The 20,288-nt window shown below is 37.4% G+C and overlaps 1 protein-coding gene across 1 annotated transcript; it reads right to left on the bottom strand.

Moving 5' to 3' along the window:
- Positions 1 to 5,947: 5,947 nt before the first annotated feature.
- LOC128609488 (high affinity immunoglobulin gamma Fc receptor I-like) lies at positions 5,948 to 14,831 on the bottom strand. The gene is made up of 7 exons (XM_053627969.1): positions 14,801 to 14,831; positions 10,617 to 10,652; positions 10,239 to 10,529; positions 8,269 to 8,535; positions 7,365 to 7,631; positions 6,735 to 6,842; positions 5,948 to 6,641 (listed from the first exon to the last, which is right to left on the bottom strand). Exons 1-7 carry the CDS (start codon positions 14,829 to 14,831, stop codon positions 6,583 to 6,585), a joined length of 1,059 nt encoding a protein of 352 aa, XP_053483944.1. The 3' UTR covers positions 5,948 to 6,582.
- Positions 14,832 to 20,288: the final 5,457 nt, after the last annotated feature.

Here is a 20,288-nt window from a genome sequence, read left to right as displayed (position 1 = left end):
TACCATTAGGATTGAAAGTGGGAGAGAGAGAAAACAATTTAGAGAGACCTTGGTCTCACTTTTATCTCGTGGGGGCAGCTTGACTCAGCTACCCTTCTAAATTGCTCCTCATGGTTTCTCTTAAAATTAAGGCCCCCGTCTACACCACGCCTGACCCTTCCTCGCGAGACAAGAATCTTCACCATCTGAATTATGAGTAAGTTTCTTTTACATTTTTCTGTATTTCTGGTTTATAATTTACTTTCATATTTGCTCTATATCTCTATTTTATATATGGTTATACTGCTTGCAAATGGTTTACTGTACTCCCTACTTCATAATATCATTATATTATCCTTCTAATATCCTACATATCCTACTACTCTTTATATTACCCTTATAATATCTTAATACTCCTTTTTATTATTCTTATAAAGTTATAATGTTATGTGTGTGTGTGTGTGTGTGTGTGTGTGAGAGAGAGAGAGAGAGAGAGAGAGACAGAGAGTGTGTGTGTGTGTGTGTGTGTGTGTGTGTGTGTGTGTGAGTGTTATGTCTGCACGCCTGCCCTTGACTGTACGAGAGTGTGTGTGTTTCTCAGCCTGCACTCCTCAGCTCTTATATTTCTCTGTGACTAATAAACCATAGTGTGTTACTCTTAAAAATCTTAAAGTGTGAATCCAATTCGTCAATATCCGCCTAATACCGCTTCTGTGTGTCTAGGTGCCCGTCGTCATTTTTCCTTCTCCCTTTACTGGAGGGGCTGGATTTGGATCTGAACACTCACTATCAGCTCGCGCATCTCACTGCTGACATCATGGTGCTACTTAACGTTCTTCGCAGCACCCCCTCTGGAAATGGAAATGCGGGGTTCTCCCCCCTCTCAGATACAGAATCCACCCCGTGAATGTGTGTATTGACGCCTCTACACAGACAGACCCTCCGCCTGACCCTCCCTCCAGCTTTCAGTCTGAGGATGATGTCACCTTCTCTGATCTGGGCTCTGACCACTCTTCCCTCTTCTCACCTGTCAGTCCGCCGTACTCTCAGTGTTCTCCTTATTTCACCCTTGCTGACTATCCCATGTCCCCAGGACGCACCCCATTTTCTTCCCCCTACCGCTCTCCTCAAGATTACGCACCCACCAGTCCTGTGAATTTTCAATAAAATTACATATTACTCATACTAGGCCTCCCTCATATTTATTTCATGTCATTTTAATCCACAACAAAACCTTCAAATAAAGTCATTTGTGTGAACGCATATTGCTGATTATTGCCTTTTATTCACTTAAGTTGATGGTGTTTGTGGTCACAGTTTCATTCACTGATCCTTCATATCAGATTCGACAGACCAATATTGAGTAGCGTACATCTTGGATAAGTTTCCTACATTAAAGTTTTACACCTACAGCACACATTACAGACATTGATAAACAAACATGGATATGTTCTATGTGTCTAAAGTATAAGGAAAGAATAAGCTAGTCTTATAAACTCCACGATTTAGCTTCAACTTAGATAGAAAGGTTTTTCCATATTTTAATAAGAATGTACTTAATGTAACTAGTCATAAGCATATTTCCAGTACGTTTTGTTTGTTATTTAAAAAAACAACAACTTTCATTTCCCATCAGGCTCGTTCAAGTCATGTGCATAGTGTCAGCAACTCACTCGTCTGAATCCTCTGCAAACTTCAACAGTTAGTTGAACCGGCTCATACGGTACTTTTCGAGTCGAATATAATGAAAAATCAACTCTGCCTGTAGGTTTGATTTGACCTAGTGTAGTCTCCAACTTGTTCATTTCGAACTGGGTCTCACGCTCGTGGCAGACACCCTGGATCGTCATTATAGGCTACTATGTTGGTGTCGATGCATAAAGTGAAGCATCATTGAACAGCATCCATTAAGTCTAATGACAAATGTAATCACAAGTTCACAACTGGGAAACAAATATATTTAGGTTTAATAGGAACGTTGTAGAGTAAAATGCCTACTTCAAATTCTCAAGACCTTAGTTTGCACATATTTTTAAATAAATCAAAAATAACAGAAACAAACATCTGTCAGTTTATAAATGTTTCATTCCACTACTGCCATTAACGTCACAGCACATAGCGGGTCCTCAGTAATCCTCCGCAAACTTCGACAGTTAGATGAACCTGTTCATTCGGTTCTTTTTGAGTTGGACATGGTGCGGAGCATGCTACTCCAGCTGTGTCTTCATCATCAAGCCAGAATTAAAGTTCGATTCAGTGAACCGGCTTGACTGATTACTTCTTGAGAACCAGCTCAAAAGAACGATTCTTTCAAGAACTGGCCATCACTACATGCGGGGGTTAGTTTGCTGGTTCATGTGGAGTTAGATGTGAGAGTAGAGTAGTGTTGTCAAAAGTAGTAATATTGAGAACTTTTTTGAAAAAGCAATCCAGTCTAATTATAAAATTAATATTATATAATTAGTATTTTATATATATATATATATATATATATATATATATATATATATATATATATATATATATATATATGTATATATTATATGTGTGTGTGTATATATATATATATATATATATATATATATATATATATATATATATATATATATATATATATATATATATATATGCCCTGCGATGGACTGGCACCAGGGTGTACCCATCCTTGTGCCCGATGCTCCCTGGGATAGGCTCCAGGTTCCCCGCGACCCTGAAAACGAGTAAGCGGTAGAAGATGGATTGATGGATATATATATATATATATATATATATATATATATATATATATATATATATATATATATATATATATATATATATATATATATATATATATATATATATATATATATATAGTAGATATTCATTTTTCTTTTCACCATTGTGTAAATATTTTTTTTTTCTTTGTTTAGCCTGAGAATGTGAAATGATGGATCAGCAGTACAAAATCAGTTTAGCACCTCCTGTCTCTTTCTCACTGTTTAACTCACACTGCTGAGAAAAGCAAAACACCACAACTGCTTTAAAGCTCAGTGATGATCAGAGTGGGAAATGTTCACTCAGTCAGAATAGAGGCAGTTAAACAGCTCCTAAACAGAACCAGAATTATTGTTAACAGTAAATAAAATGAAAAGTCTAGCCACTATAGTATGGAGACAATAGGACAAAGCCACAACATACACCCCATCAATAGTAAAGTGATTGTGTGGGAAAACGAACCTACAGAGCCCCCTAGTGTCAGGTAAGAAAGAAAAAAACAGCCATGTGTAAACCGTGCTCTCAGATTCGTAATCCGTGCCCTTATTATACCCCGAGCAAAGCCAATAGATTGATTCACATATCCTAACCCCCCCCCCCCCCCACACACACACACACACACGTATATAAAGATGTCATTGATTTTGGGAAGACACTGTCACTGTCTGTCTATGAAGCTCTCTGGAACTACCTGTTCAGTAGTTTTGATCGCACCACCTTCCAACCAATCAGAATCCAGTATTGAGACTGAGAATTTTATAATACAACATGATCAACTTTGTATTCTGCTTACATGGGACTGCTCCCGGAGATATACTGTTGTATAATAATTAAAGTATTAATGTTTTATTATAGAAACTTGGCAAATCAAATTTCACCTGGCCATTGGACTATGTCCTTACTGAGAGACTGTGAGGTACAGCTTTTAACTTCTTTGCATGTAAACCATTATTATCAGCAGTGGAGTGTCATCATATACTACATTCACAGTACACTATAGACTGTATGTACAGTATCTGGTCTTATTCCACTCTTAATTAACAGGGACACCACTTCAGCTTGGAGGGACGGACTGTGGGATATTCATGTTGATGGTAAGTGGTCATATAATTGCTATACCATTGCCTCTGTGTGTGCTAAACACTGCATTTGTTAACTCTGATAACATCAGAGTTTTGATTTTGTATTTCAGTATGCCCTGTATGTGACCCTTGCAAAGCCCTTTTTTCAGCTGTGAGTTTTTATCAATTTATGGTTATTTTTTTCAGCAAAAAGGACCGTAAACACAACTAAAATTTTATGATTAAGATTTTCAGTTGTCATCGTTTATCAGTCTGACATGCCTGTAATCAGGAGGTGGTGGTGCCATCAGTCACTACAGGCATTTCCTCTGGCAAGGTATGATACTCATAACTATAGTTTGGATGAAGATGTCCATTATGTGCATTCCCAGTATGCAGGTCATTTGTAATAAATAAAAAATAATGCACACTGGAAAAATTTTTACTGTTTTGTCACTTTTTCTTCAAAGTCAAATCCAACAGTCAGTCACCAAACAAACAATCTTACTGGCGCTAAACATCATGGAGGTCACCCCATCTGTGTTAGACCTCTTGGAGGTCACCCCGTCTGTCTTAAATATCATGGAGGTCACCCCATCTGTGTTAGATGTCATGGAGGTCACCCCATCTGTGTCAGACCTCATGGAGGTCACCCCAACACAGAGAATCCATGTATATACAGGGAACGTTTATGTATTGTTTGACTATCGTTTGTTTATGTAATTACCTTTCTTGTTTCATAAAAGTGTTTGTGCCGCACTTGACTAATTACATGTTTATTGAAATGTCTTATCTTTTTGTACAAAGGACTCGGCGGTGATGAAACAGACTCTGCTTGCCTGTGAGTGGGTGGAGGAGAACAGACCCCACTTTGCTGGGAAAGTTCACTTACCACAGATCATGAGGATGAACGAGGATGATGCCTTGTTGGCCATCACAATGCAGGACCTGTTTATCAACACTATTTTTTATGAAAGTGAAATGGACGAAGAGAAAATCCGGGCTCCCTTCCTTTTCACCTTCGAGAGATTGGAGGATATGGAGTTTTTCATGCAGGAAATATGCGATAAAAGATAAAAGTGTCTTGCCTGCACAACCCTCACCGCTAACAAGCTAATTAGTGGGGTAGATCTGTGAAAATATTGTTTTTACGTGTAGTTTTAGGTTTTGTAAAATGTTGTTGTTTTTTTTTTAACCCATTAAAGTTTTGTGGGAAAACAAAATGTGTTCTTGAAACCTAATATACTAAAATTTTATTTTGTATCTTTTATCTTATATTTTTTTTTCCTAGAGTGAAGACTGATTTTTATGTTAGATGTACATTTTGTTAATGAAGGTGAATAGAAATAAAATAAATTCAGCAACACTTGAGGGCAGTGGAGTATGTGACTAATAAATTGTAAATTAAGTAACACTCCCAGTCTACTACCAAATGTTCATGGAGTTGGTTGCCTTGCTACCAGTCTCAGACCACACGTGTCCTCTTGTTTTGTTTTTTAGTGTGACACGTGGCTGGGTTCAGACTACAAGACAAGTTGCTTATTACCATTTGATGAAGACAATCACATGTGGACTGAGTCCATCCAAAATTATATTCACATATTTCCATCTAAATTATATTCACAATGATACTCTCTTTGTACATGCATTCATTTTTCTTTCATGAGGTGGAGACCCTAAGTGTACATTTAAAAGCAACAAAAGAGATAAGACAAGCAGATAGGTGATCATTTTATTTATTTATTTATTTATTTATTTATTTATTTATTTTTTATCACACCTGCAAGGGTAACTCAGTTCCCATGTTTAAAAGCAAAGAGCAATTAGGAGCACACTTTATTACATTAATGAATCACATATGACTGAGAAAATTTACAAATAGCTTACATAGCCTTAATACAGTGGGGAAAAAAGAAGGTAGTCTAGTCATGCAGTTTGTCACAGAAACAGTGCAGAAAAATCATGAAATCATGAAAAATGTTAAAGAAAGATAAGGCAATATTAGCTATGCCAGCATCTCCAATCCCATGCAAGTCTTATGGTTACTTTGGCCTAACCTTGGTGCATTAACAATCAACATGTTTTCCCCTTTAGGTAAGTTTGATCTAAAGAAGGGCTTGCATTGACATTAACAGCCAGTAGGTGGCGAAATGAGCCATAGAGGTGGAACTAGACTACATCCATAGAGGTGAAACTAGACTAGATCCATAGTTTACTAGACTAGATCAAGAGAGGTGGAGCTAGACATCCAGCTCCATCTATTTGGCTCTGCAGTGAGCAGTAGTGATGGGAAGTTCGGACCATTTTACTGACTCGGATCTTTGAATCTCGTTCAGTAAAATGAACAAATCTTTTTTCAAGTCATTTCTTTCATTTCAGCAGAATATAATTAAAATGTTACATGTTAAATTCACTAACACATCTAGTACTTACGCAAACGTTGATCACATTTGGAATAAAAGATCAAATATAGGCTATTGCAGCCAAGGCCAAATTATGAGAAACAGAAATGATTAATTAATAGCTTAGCATTAGGTCTTCAGGCTATACAGTCTGTTAGTTCACCTCACCTCCCGATCCGAGTCGTTCTTTCTTTGGTCACGTCGCATTTCTCACGTCTGTTCCCCGGAAACAGAAATGATTATTTCAGTTCTCGAGTCTTCGGGTCAGAGTCGTTCGTTCATCACGTTACAGCTCCATGGGCTAAATGCAACGTACTCTGTTGCACGGGGAGCTGCTGTTATATAAAAGCTAGATGATAAAAAATAATGTAAACACCTGAGACTCAGACAGACGCTTCAGCTTCTATCACTCTGTATGGTCTGTTGTCCTCATCAGGGTCAGCTGTAAAATACACACTCATGAACACTTCAAATTAGCCTCTTATTAAATGTCAGGGTTTAATTTTATGGCTAATGAAGAACACTGAGGTCTTACTTCGAGCTCTGTAACATTTCACTGCCAGAATGATGGTCACCAGCACATACGGAGAGGCCGCTACTGCACTGCTGAGGAGCTTCAGTACCGACAGTGGAGCTTTTCCATCTGATAGAACAGGAGGGAAAAATACCATGGATAATAAAATAATTATAATCATACTAATAATAAATTATAATTAATCATATATAAAGCATAAATGAACAGGCCATAGATCTAATACATACAAGTTTCATGAGTATTCAAATTTCAAGATATGAGTCTGAAAAGGTGTCTGAAACTTAATATGTTTCTTTAGCCATATACAAGCGTTTCTCTGGAACATTTAATTGAACATTAGGACAGTTATATTTGTGCTTTACTACTGATAATGTAGAAGACATAAAAATAAACATCTAAATAAACACAAAATAAAAATCAGACCGACTTTTGGACAGTGCTGTATTGTTTAGCATGAACTGATAAGCTAGTTGATAACATTATTAACACTGCAAATACAAATATACTTCAATAATGTAGAGTTCTATAATACTATAACTGCTATATATTTAAGTAATTAGTGATGATGCAGTGTAGACGTATGTAATAATATATAAAATCTGTTAAGAAGTGCCAACCTTTTTCACTCACCAGTAACATTTACCCAGAATGCATCACTGTAGTGTGTGTAGTAGACTGGGTTTCCTCTTCCAGCTCTGCACCTGTACTGACCTCCATCAGAGACTCTAACGGAGCTGATGTTGTAGTACTCTGTTTCAGTCTCAGTGCTCTGTGTGGGTTTGATCCAGTAAAACCTCCATGCAGCAGACTGCAGCTTCAGTGTACAGGACAGAGTCACTGAGTTTCCTTTCAGTACAGCTCCTTCACGACTTGGTGTGAGTTCAGGTTTAGGTTTTTCTGCAGTTGGAGATGAAACACACAGTTCAGGATGTTAACTGTTCATGTTCTGTCTCAGACTGTTTAACACACTAATCACTACTACAGACAAACACACTATTACTGATACACTGTAAAGACTCCTGTCATAGTGAAATTATTCATGAATATCTATCAAAATATTTTGTGGTATTTATGAAAGTAATTTAGTTTTTGTGAGAGTAGATTTAATGTGAAGTACATTGTTCTCTTATTCAAGAAAAAGTGTACAGACAAAATGTACTGCATTATGTTTGACTGTTATTTAAAACATCCTTCAATATAAAATGTTTGAACCAGCAGAATGCATTTTATTATTTCATTTAACACTTAATGCAGTAATAATAAAAGAAGAGATATTTTGCCACTAATATTATTTATTATTGGATAAACCTGGGACATTTTCATGTTCAGCATTTTGCAGCACATTGAGTCAGCAAATAAATAAAAATCACATCTTTAGTCTTCATCGACTGCATTTCACATCATCATCTCAAAGTCCAACATCTTTACTGCATATCACACGTTGTATGCATATTGTGCAGCTCTAATCTACACCAGTACTGAGTGCTGAGGTGAACCTGAGGTTAATGAGTACTGAAGAGATGATCACACTCACCTGATACAGTCAGTGTAACAGCATCACTGGTGTGTGAGGAGTGTGAGCCTCCTCTCTCTCTTCCTCTACAGGTGTATTTACCTGCATGAGATGTTTCAGCACTACTGATTCTGTACTCCTGTTCACTACTGACACCAGAACCATCTTTATTCCAGCTGTAGATCCAGTCAGAGTCCTCTTCATCCTGTAGGTCACATCTGAGAGTGACAGTCTCTCCTCTGTACACCTGTTCATCAGGATTTATGGACACCACAGGTTTTGGGAGCGCTGTACAAAGATAGTAAAATATTTCCTGAAATAATTAGTATACTTTTGATTGATTGGTTTTCATGAGTGTAGAGAGTTTAGAAGATTTTGGAAAAGAATGTAACATTACACATGGAAATGTTTTGGACAAGTTATAACCACATGCACCAAAAAGTCCAGTGTCTTCAACAGATCCTGATTCTAATCATTTGTTATTGTGTTAGATGTATTTATAGTAAGGTATTATTCAGATTTGTTTAATAAAATGAAAGGTGATTCATGACATCACATTTTATTCTGTATAATTCCATGTTTTGGTCATTGGTAAGGAAGCAGAGTGGAGCAAAAGAAAAAAAATCCTACAATTACTCGAGATCCTGATGTGATCTGGCTCCAGGTCTCTTATGTATGATTTCCAAAGTGATTAGTCAGCACTTATAGAGACGAAGCAGGTGATTTATTTACAGTGTAGCTTTAAGGCCTCTGGTATCAGACACACACTGTACATTCTTTCTATATTAATCATAATTTAATATTCTGTAGTGAGTGTTTCAGCACTAATGTCTGTGTTTCAGTTACAGTTATAAACACCATCATGAGTCTGATTAACATGAGTGCTGTGTAATTATGATTTCCATCTTTCTACTACCATGAGATTTATTATCCGTACATAACACTGATATCTGATAGTCTGGATCTCTTATAACAGAGATTCTCTTCCTGATGAACACACACTCAGCGGAACTTTACTTTAACTTTTGCTCTACTGTTCATGAATGACAGGCTTTATAAATATCTAAAATATAATAAGAAATAACTTAAAACATGCAGTGAGAGAGCAGAAATCATGACGCACCTCTAACTGTAACTGGATCACTGAGCTCTGAGTCGTAGTTTCCTCTGCGTGCTTTACACTGATACACTGTTTCTCCTGCATTAGAGACTGTATCATGGAGTGTGTTGGTGTCTTCAGCTACTTGGACTCCATCTTTGTACCAGAGAAAAGTCCATCCATTAGACAGCAGATTACAGTTCAGAGTAACTCTGTCTCCAGTGTAGACGGAGCTCTGAGGATTCACTCTCACAGTTGGTTTGGGTTTTTCTGTTGATATGAAATGATGATATTAAAGTTTTCCTCTTTACAACATAAACAAGAGTTTTATCATCTTAAACAGATGATTTGTGTCTAATAATGCATTTATATTTAGCATTTGTTAAACAGTTACAGTTGTGTGACTTTATTACATGGACAACATGGTCTTACAATATCATTATACTCTATATATACTGTACATGGAATTAATTTAATAAATTTTTCAAAACTGAACAAACACACTGGAGTTGTAATGAATTCGTCTTCATCAATGTGTGTTCACTATTATGAATGTTGGACGCAGTGAATGTACAACTACACCATTAATCATTACTAGACACAGGATAAGTAACTAAACGTTGTTTTTTTCAGAATCTGTGACATTTTAAATAAATCTTGTGACTTTAATCCACACTGCATTTAGTGATGTGATGCTGATGTTAATAAATATTGGTGGGAGGAAGAGATTAACACACACACACACACACACACACATAAACACACACACACACACACAAACACACATACCTGACACAGTGAGTGTAACAGTGTTGCTGATATTTAATCAGTGTGTTTTGTAATGATTATGTGTATCAGTGCATGTTACAGGAGTGTAAGATCAGACATGTACCTATCACTGAGAGAGTGACTTCATTACTCCATGTTGTTGACCATCCATCAATAGACACATAACATCTGTATTTGTGACTCTGATCTACATTTATAGTGTAGTAATTTTCAGCAGAACTGTGAACATTAACACCATCTTTGTTCCAGTAGTACGGTCCACGCCATCCTAACAACCTACATGTGAGTGTAACCGTCTCTCCTCTGAATATTTGAGGTGAATTCGGCTCCACAGACAGAACTGGTGAAAAAGTCAAAAAGCAAACACACACTGTCAATGTAAACAACTTAAATTCTGCATGACAACGTACAAACAATCTTCTCCACCTTAATACAAATCCAACATGTACACAACATAGGCAATAAAATATGTATAAATCACCTTGAGCTTGTCCGACTCGGATAAGTGAAATAAGCACTAAAAAGGGAAGAGGAACAGAGAATATGATGTAACGCTGACTTGTTTCTTTTCTTTAAGAAGACAAATGAGAACAATGTCATATACTGCAAAAAATCTGTATTTAGTTTCACTTCAGCTATAAGAAATGCAATATATTGACCTGTTTCAATAATGAATGGAGTTTAGAAAAAGCTATTTTCACTCAGGTCACTATGCTGCTCATTACTGTCTCATGTTTAATCTGATCCACATCTGCTAATCTGAAACTGGATTACACACTTCCTTCTCTGTGTCTCACATGAGAAAGGCGCTCCTGTGCACTAAAGCTGTGGTGTAATACATACAGCCTGCAGGATGATGTCATATATCAGGAAAAACCTGATCTCAGTAGCACATACAGGCTAATGAACACACACAGGTTAATGAACACACACAGGCTAATGAACACACACAGGATAATGAACACACACAGGTTAATGAACACACACAGGCTAATGAACACACACAGGATAATGAACACACACAGGATAATGAACACACACAGGTTAATGAACACACAGTTTAGGATGATCAGTGTAAATTGTTATTTTGTCTTCTGGGAAACATGCAAGTACCTTATTTAGAGTCTGAAGGGCAGTACTAAATGGAAAAAATAAGATCTTTAAATAAATAAACAATTTAAACTGATCACCCTGTTCAAAAGTTTACACCCCCCTGAATCTTAATGTATCGTGTCACCTTCTCGAGCATCAGTGAATGTTTTGCACCTTATGTAATAGTTGTGTACGAGTCCCTCAGTCGTCCTCAGTGTGAAAAGACAGATCTGAACATCATATAGCCTGTGTTGGAAAGGGCTAAAATATACAGAAGATGCTGGAAAAGCGAAGAATGTGCAGGACCTGGAGGATTTTTCTGAAGAACAGGGGGCAGTTTAACTGCTCAGGAGAAACAAGGGACTCGTGAACAACTCTCACAAAACATAAACACACTCGTGGATCATCCAGGTAACGACACAGTATTAAGAATCAAGGGTGTGTAAACTTTTGAACGGGATAATTTTCATAAACTCAGCCATTGTCTTGTGGACTATATGTAAACATATGTTCTGTGAAATAGCTTATTCAGGACAGGACTAAATAAACAACGACATGGAATTTTTATGATCAGTCTTATTTTGTTAAAAGTATTAAGATTTTGCAGATTCAGCAAGGGGTATGTAAACTTCCGATCGCAACTGTATGTTCTCTATATGTCTTTTCTTTACAAAATATAAATATATTTGTTTAACTTATTTTGTTATTTGTTAATAAATATTCATATTACATTCATATTATATGAATTCATATTGTTCATATTGTATTTTTAATTGTTTATAAAAGTCCTTGATGTTTTTAAGTGGTTGAATTTTTCTGTGTGTGTGTTGGTAGCTGTGTGTGTGTGTGTGTGTGTGTGTGTGTGAGAGAGGATTTGTTTTTGCCTTTAAATATACTGTAAATATATTTATTTGTTATTTTGTTGTTTTTAAAAGTGTGTTGTTAATAAATGTTCATATTGTAGTGTATTTGTTAATGTTTATTAAAAACCCTTAATCTTATTAAATGGTTGAATTTGAGTTTCCCTACTAAAATGAAGTACATTTAGCAGTTTCTGGGCCACATCTGGCCCGGGGACCAAGCCGACTCTCAGCCAGATCTGTCTTACAGTGTCTGGGGCAGACTCGGGCCAAATAAAACAATATAATTCACTTTACAGTGTGTGGGCCGGATCTGGGCTGGAGGAAATTGTGTGTGTCGGTTTGCAGTGTGTGGGCCGGATTTGGGCTGGAGGAAATTGTGTGTGTCGGTTTGCAGTGTGTGGGCCGGATCTGGGCTGGAGGAAATTGTGTGTGTCGTTTTGCAGTGTGTGGGCCGGATCTGGGCTGGAGGAAATTGTGTGTGTCGGTTTGCAGTGTCTGGGCCGGATCTGGGCTGGAGGAAATTGTGTGTGTCAGTTTGCAGTGTCTGGGCCGGATCTGGGCTGGAGGAAATTGTGTGTGTCGGTATGCAGTGTGTGGGCTGGTTTTGGCCCGGGGACCCAGGCGTATACTGGGCTAGAACTAAAGCAAGTATGTGGCCCACAAGTGGCCAGACACATTTTGCTATCTGGGTGAGAGACGGAGATTTAACAATGTCATGGATAAGGAGACGCGCCCTTCGTCCCTATTCGTCCCAATGTGAATGTTTTTTGAATGTAAGACGAATGTAATGCAAGATGTTTTACATGTAAAATAGTCCATGTTATTACAGCCTAGTTCTCTGTTCAAAGTAGTTATAGTGTTCAGAAACATTTCTTATCATTCATGTTCAATACCTGTCCGTTATATACTTTTATAAGTCATAAAAAATTTTTTTTTAAATTATGAAAGTTATGAAAAGTAATAAAAAAGTACAAAAACACAAAAGCAAAAAAAAAATTATCTATCTATTTATTGATCTATCTATCTATCTATCTATCTATCAAAAAATAGATTATAGAATATATATATATATATATATATATATATATATATATATATATATATATATATATATATATATAAAATAGATAATCATTATACCTGGTCCCCTCTAATATGGAGGGGGGATGGGGGGCATGCCAAATGATAGGGGAGGCTTGGGGGGGCTTTAGTTACAAAAGGTTGAGAACCTCTGCCATAATGCAACGGGACTGGCGCGGAAGAGCTGTCAGAATCGGTGCCGAGTAGTATGTCTGGTTTGTATTCATGCTTACCACTTACTACTGATCAGCACTGTACTGTATGAACGACCGAGCAGTAGGTACTGAATCTAATGTAGCAGGTACTGAATCTAATGCAATAGGTACTGAATCTAATGTAGCAGGTACTGAATCTAATGCAACAGGTACTGAATCTAATGCAGCAGGTAGGCTACTGAATCTAATGCAGTAGACCTGTCACAGTATGCCTTTTCGGAAGCAGCCGCAGTTTTTACCACACAAACACGCTCACACACAACTTATCAACACTATCTTTTATTTATTTATTTAAAAGTAACAACATAACACTCTGATCATGTACTCTTCCTTTCATACCTTATAAGAAACAGAAAATGTTCATCCATGATAAAAGCCCCCAAAAATATCATGAACCAAAATCTGATTCACACTCATAAAAAACTCCACGTCACCACAGACACTCTACAACCCAAATAACACACAAATCCTGAAGATGGTAGATTTTAGATTCCACACATATGCACTAAAATGGACCAAAAGGTCCTCACTGCAGTCTGTAGCGTAATGACACATTGGATTTTATCCACTAGGTACTGCATGCTGTAACACGCATGCACCAACGGCAGACACAGTACATCACTGTTATCCATCTATGGTTAGGGTTGGGGTTAGTGTTAAGGTTAGAACATCCAGTACGTAGTATATCTAATCTAATGTCATTACACTACAGGCTGCAGTGAGGACACACCCAATTAACAGCAATCCACATAAACTATGCTGAAAATAAAAAATATTTAGTCCCCTCTGACACCATTGGAACAGCAGGCCAAGTTATTGTTATTGCTGTAGACTGAAGACATTTGGGTTTGAGATCAAAAGATGAAAAGGAGAAGAGAGGTTAAAATTTCAGCTTCTGTTTCCTGGTATTTATATGTAGACGTGTTAAACGACATAGAACATAGCACATTTCTTTCAGACCACCCAATTGGTAGATACTAGGAAATAAAAGCTGAAATCCTAAACTCTTGTCTCATATCCATCTTTTGATCGCAAACCCAAATGTCTTTGGTGTACAGCAGAAACAAATGAATAGGCCTTGCCGTTCCAATAGTTTCAGAGGGGACTGTACTGTACACTCCCACTGATATCATTATTAATGCAACTAATTAACACTATTCTACATATAAATGTAACCCTTACCTTAACCTCAGTAACCAAATAATAAAAAAAGTTCTCACAAGGGCTCAACTCAAATGAACTAACTCACACAACTGATATGGATGTACACTGATCCAACAATCATATCAGAGACTCTTATGAAAATGTTCTAATCACATATTAACCTCATCACACAGGACATTAGACTTCATCTGAACATATTGTTTTAAGCCGCCACTCACTCTAATGAAGACACAAAGAAAACATTTACTCACAGATCATCACACGGAGTGGACGGAGCTCCATCCTGTCATACTGATGAAGGACTGACTGATCAGTAGACTGTGTTAAAGACACTACACTTCCTGTGTTCTTACACACAGAGAGAAAGAGAGAAAGACTTCCGTTCTGGTCAAAGTTGAGGTGCTCTTTTCATGTGAACCCAGAAATTATAAGAACAATTTGCAGAACATAACTTTATTCAACTCCTGAACTTGTACAGTTCCTCTGCTACTTCACTCAGGTTCATGATAGATCTCAACAAGACATCCAGTGGACCTTTCTGGAAAGCTTTTTATCTCGTTTGATTGAAAAGTTAACTCTTTTAAAAGAACGAGGTCTTTCCTAAATCAAGAAACGTTTCTATTCTGTCAGATTTACTTCAGGTTTTGGGTTTGATGCATTCCATAAAGATCAGAAAAGTTCACTGGTCATGATGTCAGAACCTCCTATGAAGCTGGGAGGCAGGGCTTCTGCTAGTCACAAAATGGGGTTCTTAAATGTACAGCCTAGATGTGATTAGTGAAAGGGATTCCAATATTTAGATTTTTCCAATAAATCTGTGCATAGTTTCATCCATTTTACAATAATAATAATAATAATAATAATTCCTTAGATGTATGGGGGGTGGTCTTCTCAACCACCACCAGTGTGTATGATGTGACAGAACACCCACTACACACCATCCATTGGTGGAGAGGAGAGGAGAGTGTTGTAGCCAATTCAGAGATGGAGATTATTAGGGGGCCATGCTAGATAAGGGCCAATGGAGGTATTTCATCAGGACACCAGGGTTATACCCCTACTCTTTACAAGAAGTGTCCTGGGATTTTTAATGACCATAGTGAACCAGGACCTTGGTTTAATGTCTCATCCCAACGACTGTGCATTTGGACCCACATAGACCATTAAGTGAGCACGCCATACTGGCCTCACTAATAGGTATTTAATGTATAAATTTTATACTAATCCCCACAAGTATGATAAACAATTAGCTCTTTATTTACTGAATCCCATTAGCTTTCCACAGTTCTACAGGTTCCTGTTGCTGCTGAAGGTCACAGTGAACCTCCACTGAGTCTCAGGATTTTCCTCCTTTTTGCATCTTGCTTACTGTTAACAATTTTCAACAGACTAGCAGATAAAATATCCAGTTTATGTGAACACAGCACTGTACTTAAAGCTTTTATGTTAATTCTTCTTACTGCCTGTTGATGATTCAAGTTATTTACATTCTGAGTTCTCTGTGTTTAGATGCATTTAATGAAAGCACAAAGTAATGTGTTATAAGATGAGATAAGATCTAACATTATGTTCATCTTTTATTATTAGCTCAGCTCACTGAGTGCTGTTAGTGTTTGCCACAGAAACTAGAGTGAGAACATGCATTTGTGGCTGTTTTAATTTTGGCATTACTGAGAATGTGAATGACAGCATTTCCTCATTTCTCACACAGCTCAACTAGAATAGAAACCAAACCACAATAATGTTTCATGTCTTAACTGCTATTCATTTAAACTGTGTAATCATTAAAATCATTTAAAATCACATATTTGCTGACGAACAAATAAGAATAAATAAACTTTTTGTGTAATAATGTCAATTAATCACAACATTCATTGAATGGTTATTTTATTTATTTTTTTGATCAAGGTTTCTTTATTAACATTTTTCAAATTAAACATACAACACCAACCAAACAGACAGAACAACCCCCCCCCTTGCCAGACACAGAACATACATATTACATATTATAAAGCCAGACCACCATAGAAGAGAGCAAAAGAAATAAAATTATAGACAATGATCACATGACAATACTGTCAGCAGCCACGTCTCTGACAAAAAACAGAAAAGGTTGCCAGATTCTGTAAAATTTCCCAGTTGCCCCCATGACAGTGTACCTAATCTTTTCCAACTTAAGAGGAGACATGACTTCCCTGATCCAATGACCATACACTGGTGGAGCAGGATCCTTCCATCTAAACAATATTAATCTCCTGGCCAGGAGAGTGCAGAAGGACATCATGCTGGTCTCGCACCATCTGAAAGGAGTATTCTCCTGGGTCACCCCAAACATCGCAATAAGAGGGGACGGCTGTACTACTCTTCCCAATATCTTAGTAAAGGTCTCAAATATAGATTGCCAGAATGTGTACAGCTTTGGACATGTCCAGAACATATGCAACAGAGTGTCTGGGGCCTGTCTGCATCGATCACATGTGGGATCTATGCCGGAATTAATCTTCGAGAGTCTAGCTTTGGACCAATGCAGACGGTGAACAATTTTAAATCGGACAACCGCATGTCTGAGACATATGGAGGAGGAGAAAATCCCCCGGATTACCTTGCACCAATCAGCATCAGAAATTGATTCGCCTAAGTCCGCCTCCCATTTATTCTTAAGGAGATCTAGGGACGACAAATCATGCATGCTGAGTAGGTCATAGATAACCCTTATTGTCTGCTTCCTGGCCAGTTTACAGTTAAAAATTGCATCTAATAGCGAATTGGAAGGGCACAACGGGAAGGTGTCCGAATTTAAGGCCACAAAGCTTCTAAGCTGCAAATATTTATAAAAATGCGATCTGGGAATGTCATATTTCTGCATGAGCTGCTCGAATGACACAAAAACGCCCTCAAAATAGAGATCAGACAGTAAGACAGCTCCCTTTCTAGACCAAGTAACGAAAGTCTTATCCAACAAAGATGGGAGAAACAGATGATTATTTGCAATTGGCCCCATGAGTGACAAGTCCCCAAGAGAGAAAGATCTTCTAAACGGATTCCTAATTTTGATTGAGTGTACAACAACTGGATTAGAGGTAAAGCTAGACTGAGGTTGTGCGAATGGTAATTTAGCACACAGTAGGGCTGCCGGGGAGGTGGACGCGATGGACGCCCCCTCCATAATTGTCCATACAGGGGCTGCCACACTCTCCCCCATCCAGTACAACAATGATCTTATATTAGCTGCCCAGTAGTAGTACATAAAGTTTGGGAGTGCCATCCCTCCCTTCGCTCGAGGTCTCTGCAATATATGCCTTTTGATCCGTGATGGCTTTTTGTTCCAGATAAAGGCTGATATCTGATTGTTCAGATTTGAAAAGAAGGATTTTGTAAGAAACACTGGGAAACACTGAAAAACATAAAAATTTAGGCAGCACATTCATCTTTATAGTATTGATTCTGCCCCCCAGGCAGAGAGGCAAGGGATCCCACTGCTCAATATCTTGCTTCAGATTAGATAACAGGGGCTGATGCATAACCCACATATACTTTAATTTCTTTAGACTAATTTTGAAAGGGAATGAGTCCAGGGGTACCTGGAGTGCCCCCTCCCCAACAGTCATCAGTTCACTTTTTTGAAAATTACCTTATATATGAATGAGTAAGGGAATTTGGCCTATGTGTTACCTCATATTTATCTTGGTTGAACAATTTCTCCAGGTGTACTAAAAATAAAATATCAATGGGAATATACTTCAAATATAATTTTCTTACATGAATTCATAGGGGTGCCAATAATTGTTTCACACCTATATTTAACAAAGATATTTTTGGATAAACCTGTGATGTGTTTGCAATTGTTTGATATCCATGAGAACAGAGTAGTTTGGTGACTTTTTTAAACAAAAGATGAAAAGGTTAAACAATAAAGACAACACACAGCCTTTTCACAGCCTTCTTTGCTCATATTTACCAAGGGTGCCAGTATTAATGGAGGGCACTATAACTGCAATAAATGTGGCTTTACTGAGGTACTGAGCTTCAAATATGAACAGAGAGTTATCATTATGTTTTTTTTAAATATACTATATACTCATGAAGTCAGGGTAAATGTGTATAATGTCTAATAATCTAACCCTTTTATTTATTACAGTATTTGGTGAAATGAACTTGACTGGTTTATATCTGTGTGAAGCTGCTTCATTCACAATAATATTATATTCTCTTTTTCTTATTTCATTATTCATTACAAGTCATCTGGACCTCCCATAGAAGTTTGTGTGACAGAAGACAAGACAGCACTCACACTCCGCCCATCTAGTTAACTTCACATCATCTCCCCACACACGCAGTAGTTTAGTCATTGTCTAGATCAGCATTTCCCAACCATTTTTCAGTCAAGGCACCCTTTGAAAATTAAAAAAAAAATGTAGCACCCTACTGTACACAAACAATAATGCTAGACAGCGTTAAACCTGGTTTATACTCGACACATCCACAATAGCACGAGGGAGCGTGTGGCAAAAATTATGACATCGCAGAGTGGGCCATCGAGTGCGTTGAGTGCACGAGGCCTCGTTTCTCATGCCGGTTTGCACGGCATTTTTTGTAACTTGCTGGATCCGAAAATTAATGACTTTGAGGTGACTCCTACCAAAAGGTACAATTGTACAGGCTTCTCTATGATCCATCCATGCAGGACCATAGAGAGAGCCAGATGGCACAAAATTCATGGAAAGGTTTTTAAAAATAGTTATTTCAATGTGCTTTGTACATACTGTTGATAGAATAAAGTTAATGTTTTTTTTTTGGGAGTGCACCATGTTTTCATTCATCAGTATCTTCACAAATAAACTCAGTCACTACACTACACCTTCAGACACAGTGATTAAACCTCATTCTCTTGTCTTTATATACAGAGACGTTTAGACTGATGGGTGAACATACAGAGTGATCATTCTGTAATAACTTTCTTTTGTCTCTATAAATAAAGAGACGTTTACACTGATGGGTGAACATAATAATCACCTGATTTAGTAAATTTGAGAAATGAAATTAGCAGGATGCTCCCACTTTTTGCTGATATCTACTGTAATTGCTAACATTTAAAAAATGAGCCTACAATAAATACTAGATAAGTCTATATAATGAATGTAAAGGTCCATGTTAAATAAAAATCTTAATGAAATGAATAAAATAAAAAAAAATTGAGGTTGTCAATTTAGTTTTATACATGTTCTCATATTTATAGCTATATATTTTGTTGTAATGTGATGTGATAATCTCAAGGTTTACTGGGTTTTATATGATTCTTATATGATTCTTTGTTCTTTTTTTCACACTGTGGGTTTTAGTGAAGTGTACTGAAAACAAACATCAACAACAAACACAACAATTCCTCCTCAGCATTCAGCAACTCCACGCGAGACGCCATGTTTGTAAACGTTGCTATGGTTGTTCAGACAAACTACTTCTTCTCTCACCTACTTCCTGTTGGTTTATAGGACGATTACTCAGAGTCGCCCCCTTTCGTTTAAAATAATATTACAACCGCGAGCTCGTCAAGTATAAACGCCTCGTGCGTTTGGGGAGGTGCGCGCGCAGGCAGTGGAGGCTCGCGCTGCGGAGTCAGGCGGAAGTATGAACAGGGCTTTAGCTCCATGAGGATGAAGTTTGATGGTCCAGAAGCATCTGGGGCTTTTCTTTTAAGAAATCTGTCCATATTCTTTTGCACTACACACGCATCGTCACACG

Source organism: Ictalurus furcatus, chromosome 7, assembly GCF_023375685.1.
Source record: "Ictalurus furcatus strain D&B chromosome 7, Billie_1.0, whole genome shotgun sequence".
NCBI classification, from domain to species: Eukaryota; Metazoa; Chordata; class Actinopteri; order Siluriformes; family Ictaluridae; genus Ictalurus; species Ictalurus furcatus.
The sequence above is the reverse complement of the archived record's forward strand: the minus strand, read 5'-3'. Positions and strand labels throughout refer to the sequence as shown.

Excerpts from the sequence above, each read along its gene's own strand:
- LOC128609488 (XM_053627969.1), bottom strand. The coding sequence starts at position 14,831 with ATGGAGCTCCGTCCACTCCGTGTGATGATCT. Across the intron at positions 7,632-8,268 it reads TGTTACACTGACTGTATCAG|AAAAACCTAAACCTGAACTC; the intron begins GTGAGTGTGATC and ends CTCCAACTGCAG. Across the intron at positions 6,843-7,364 it reads ATTCTGGGTAAATGTTACTG|ATGGAAAAGCTCCACTGTCG; the intron begins GTGAGTGAAAAA and ends CTGTTCTATCAG.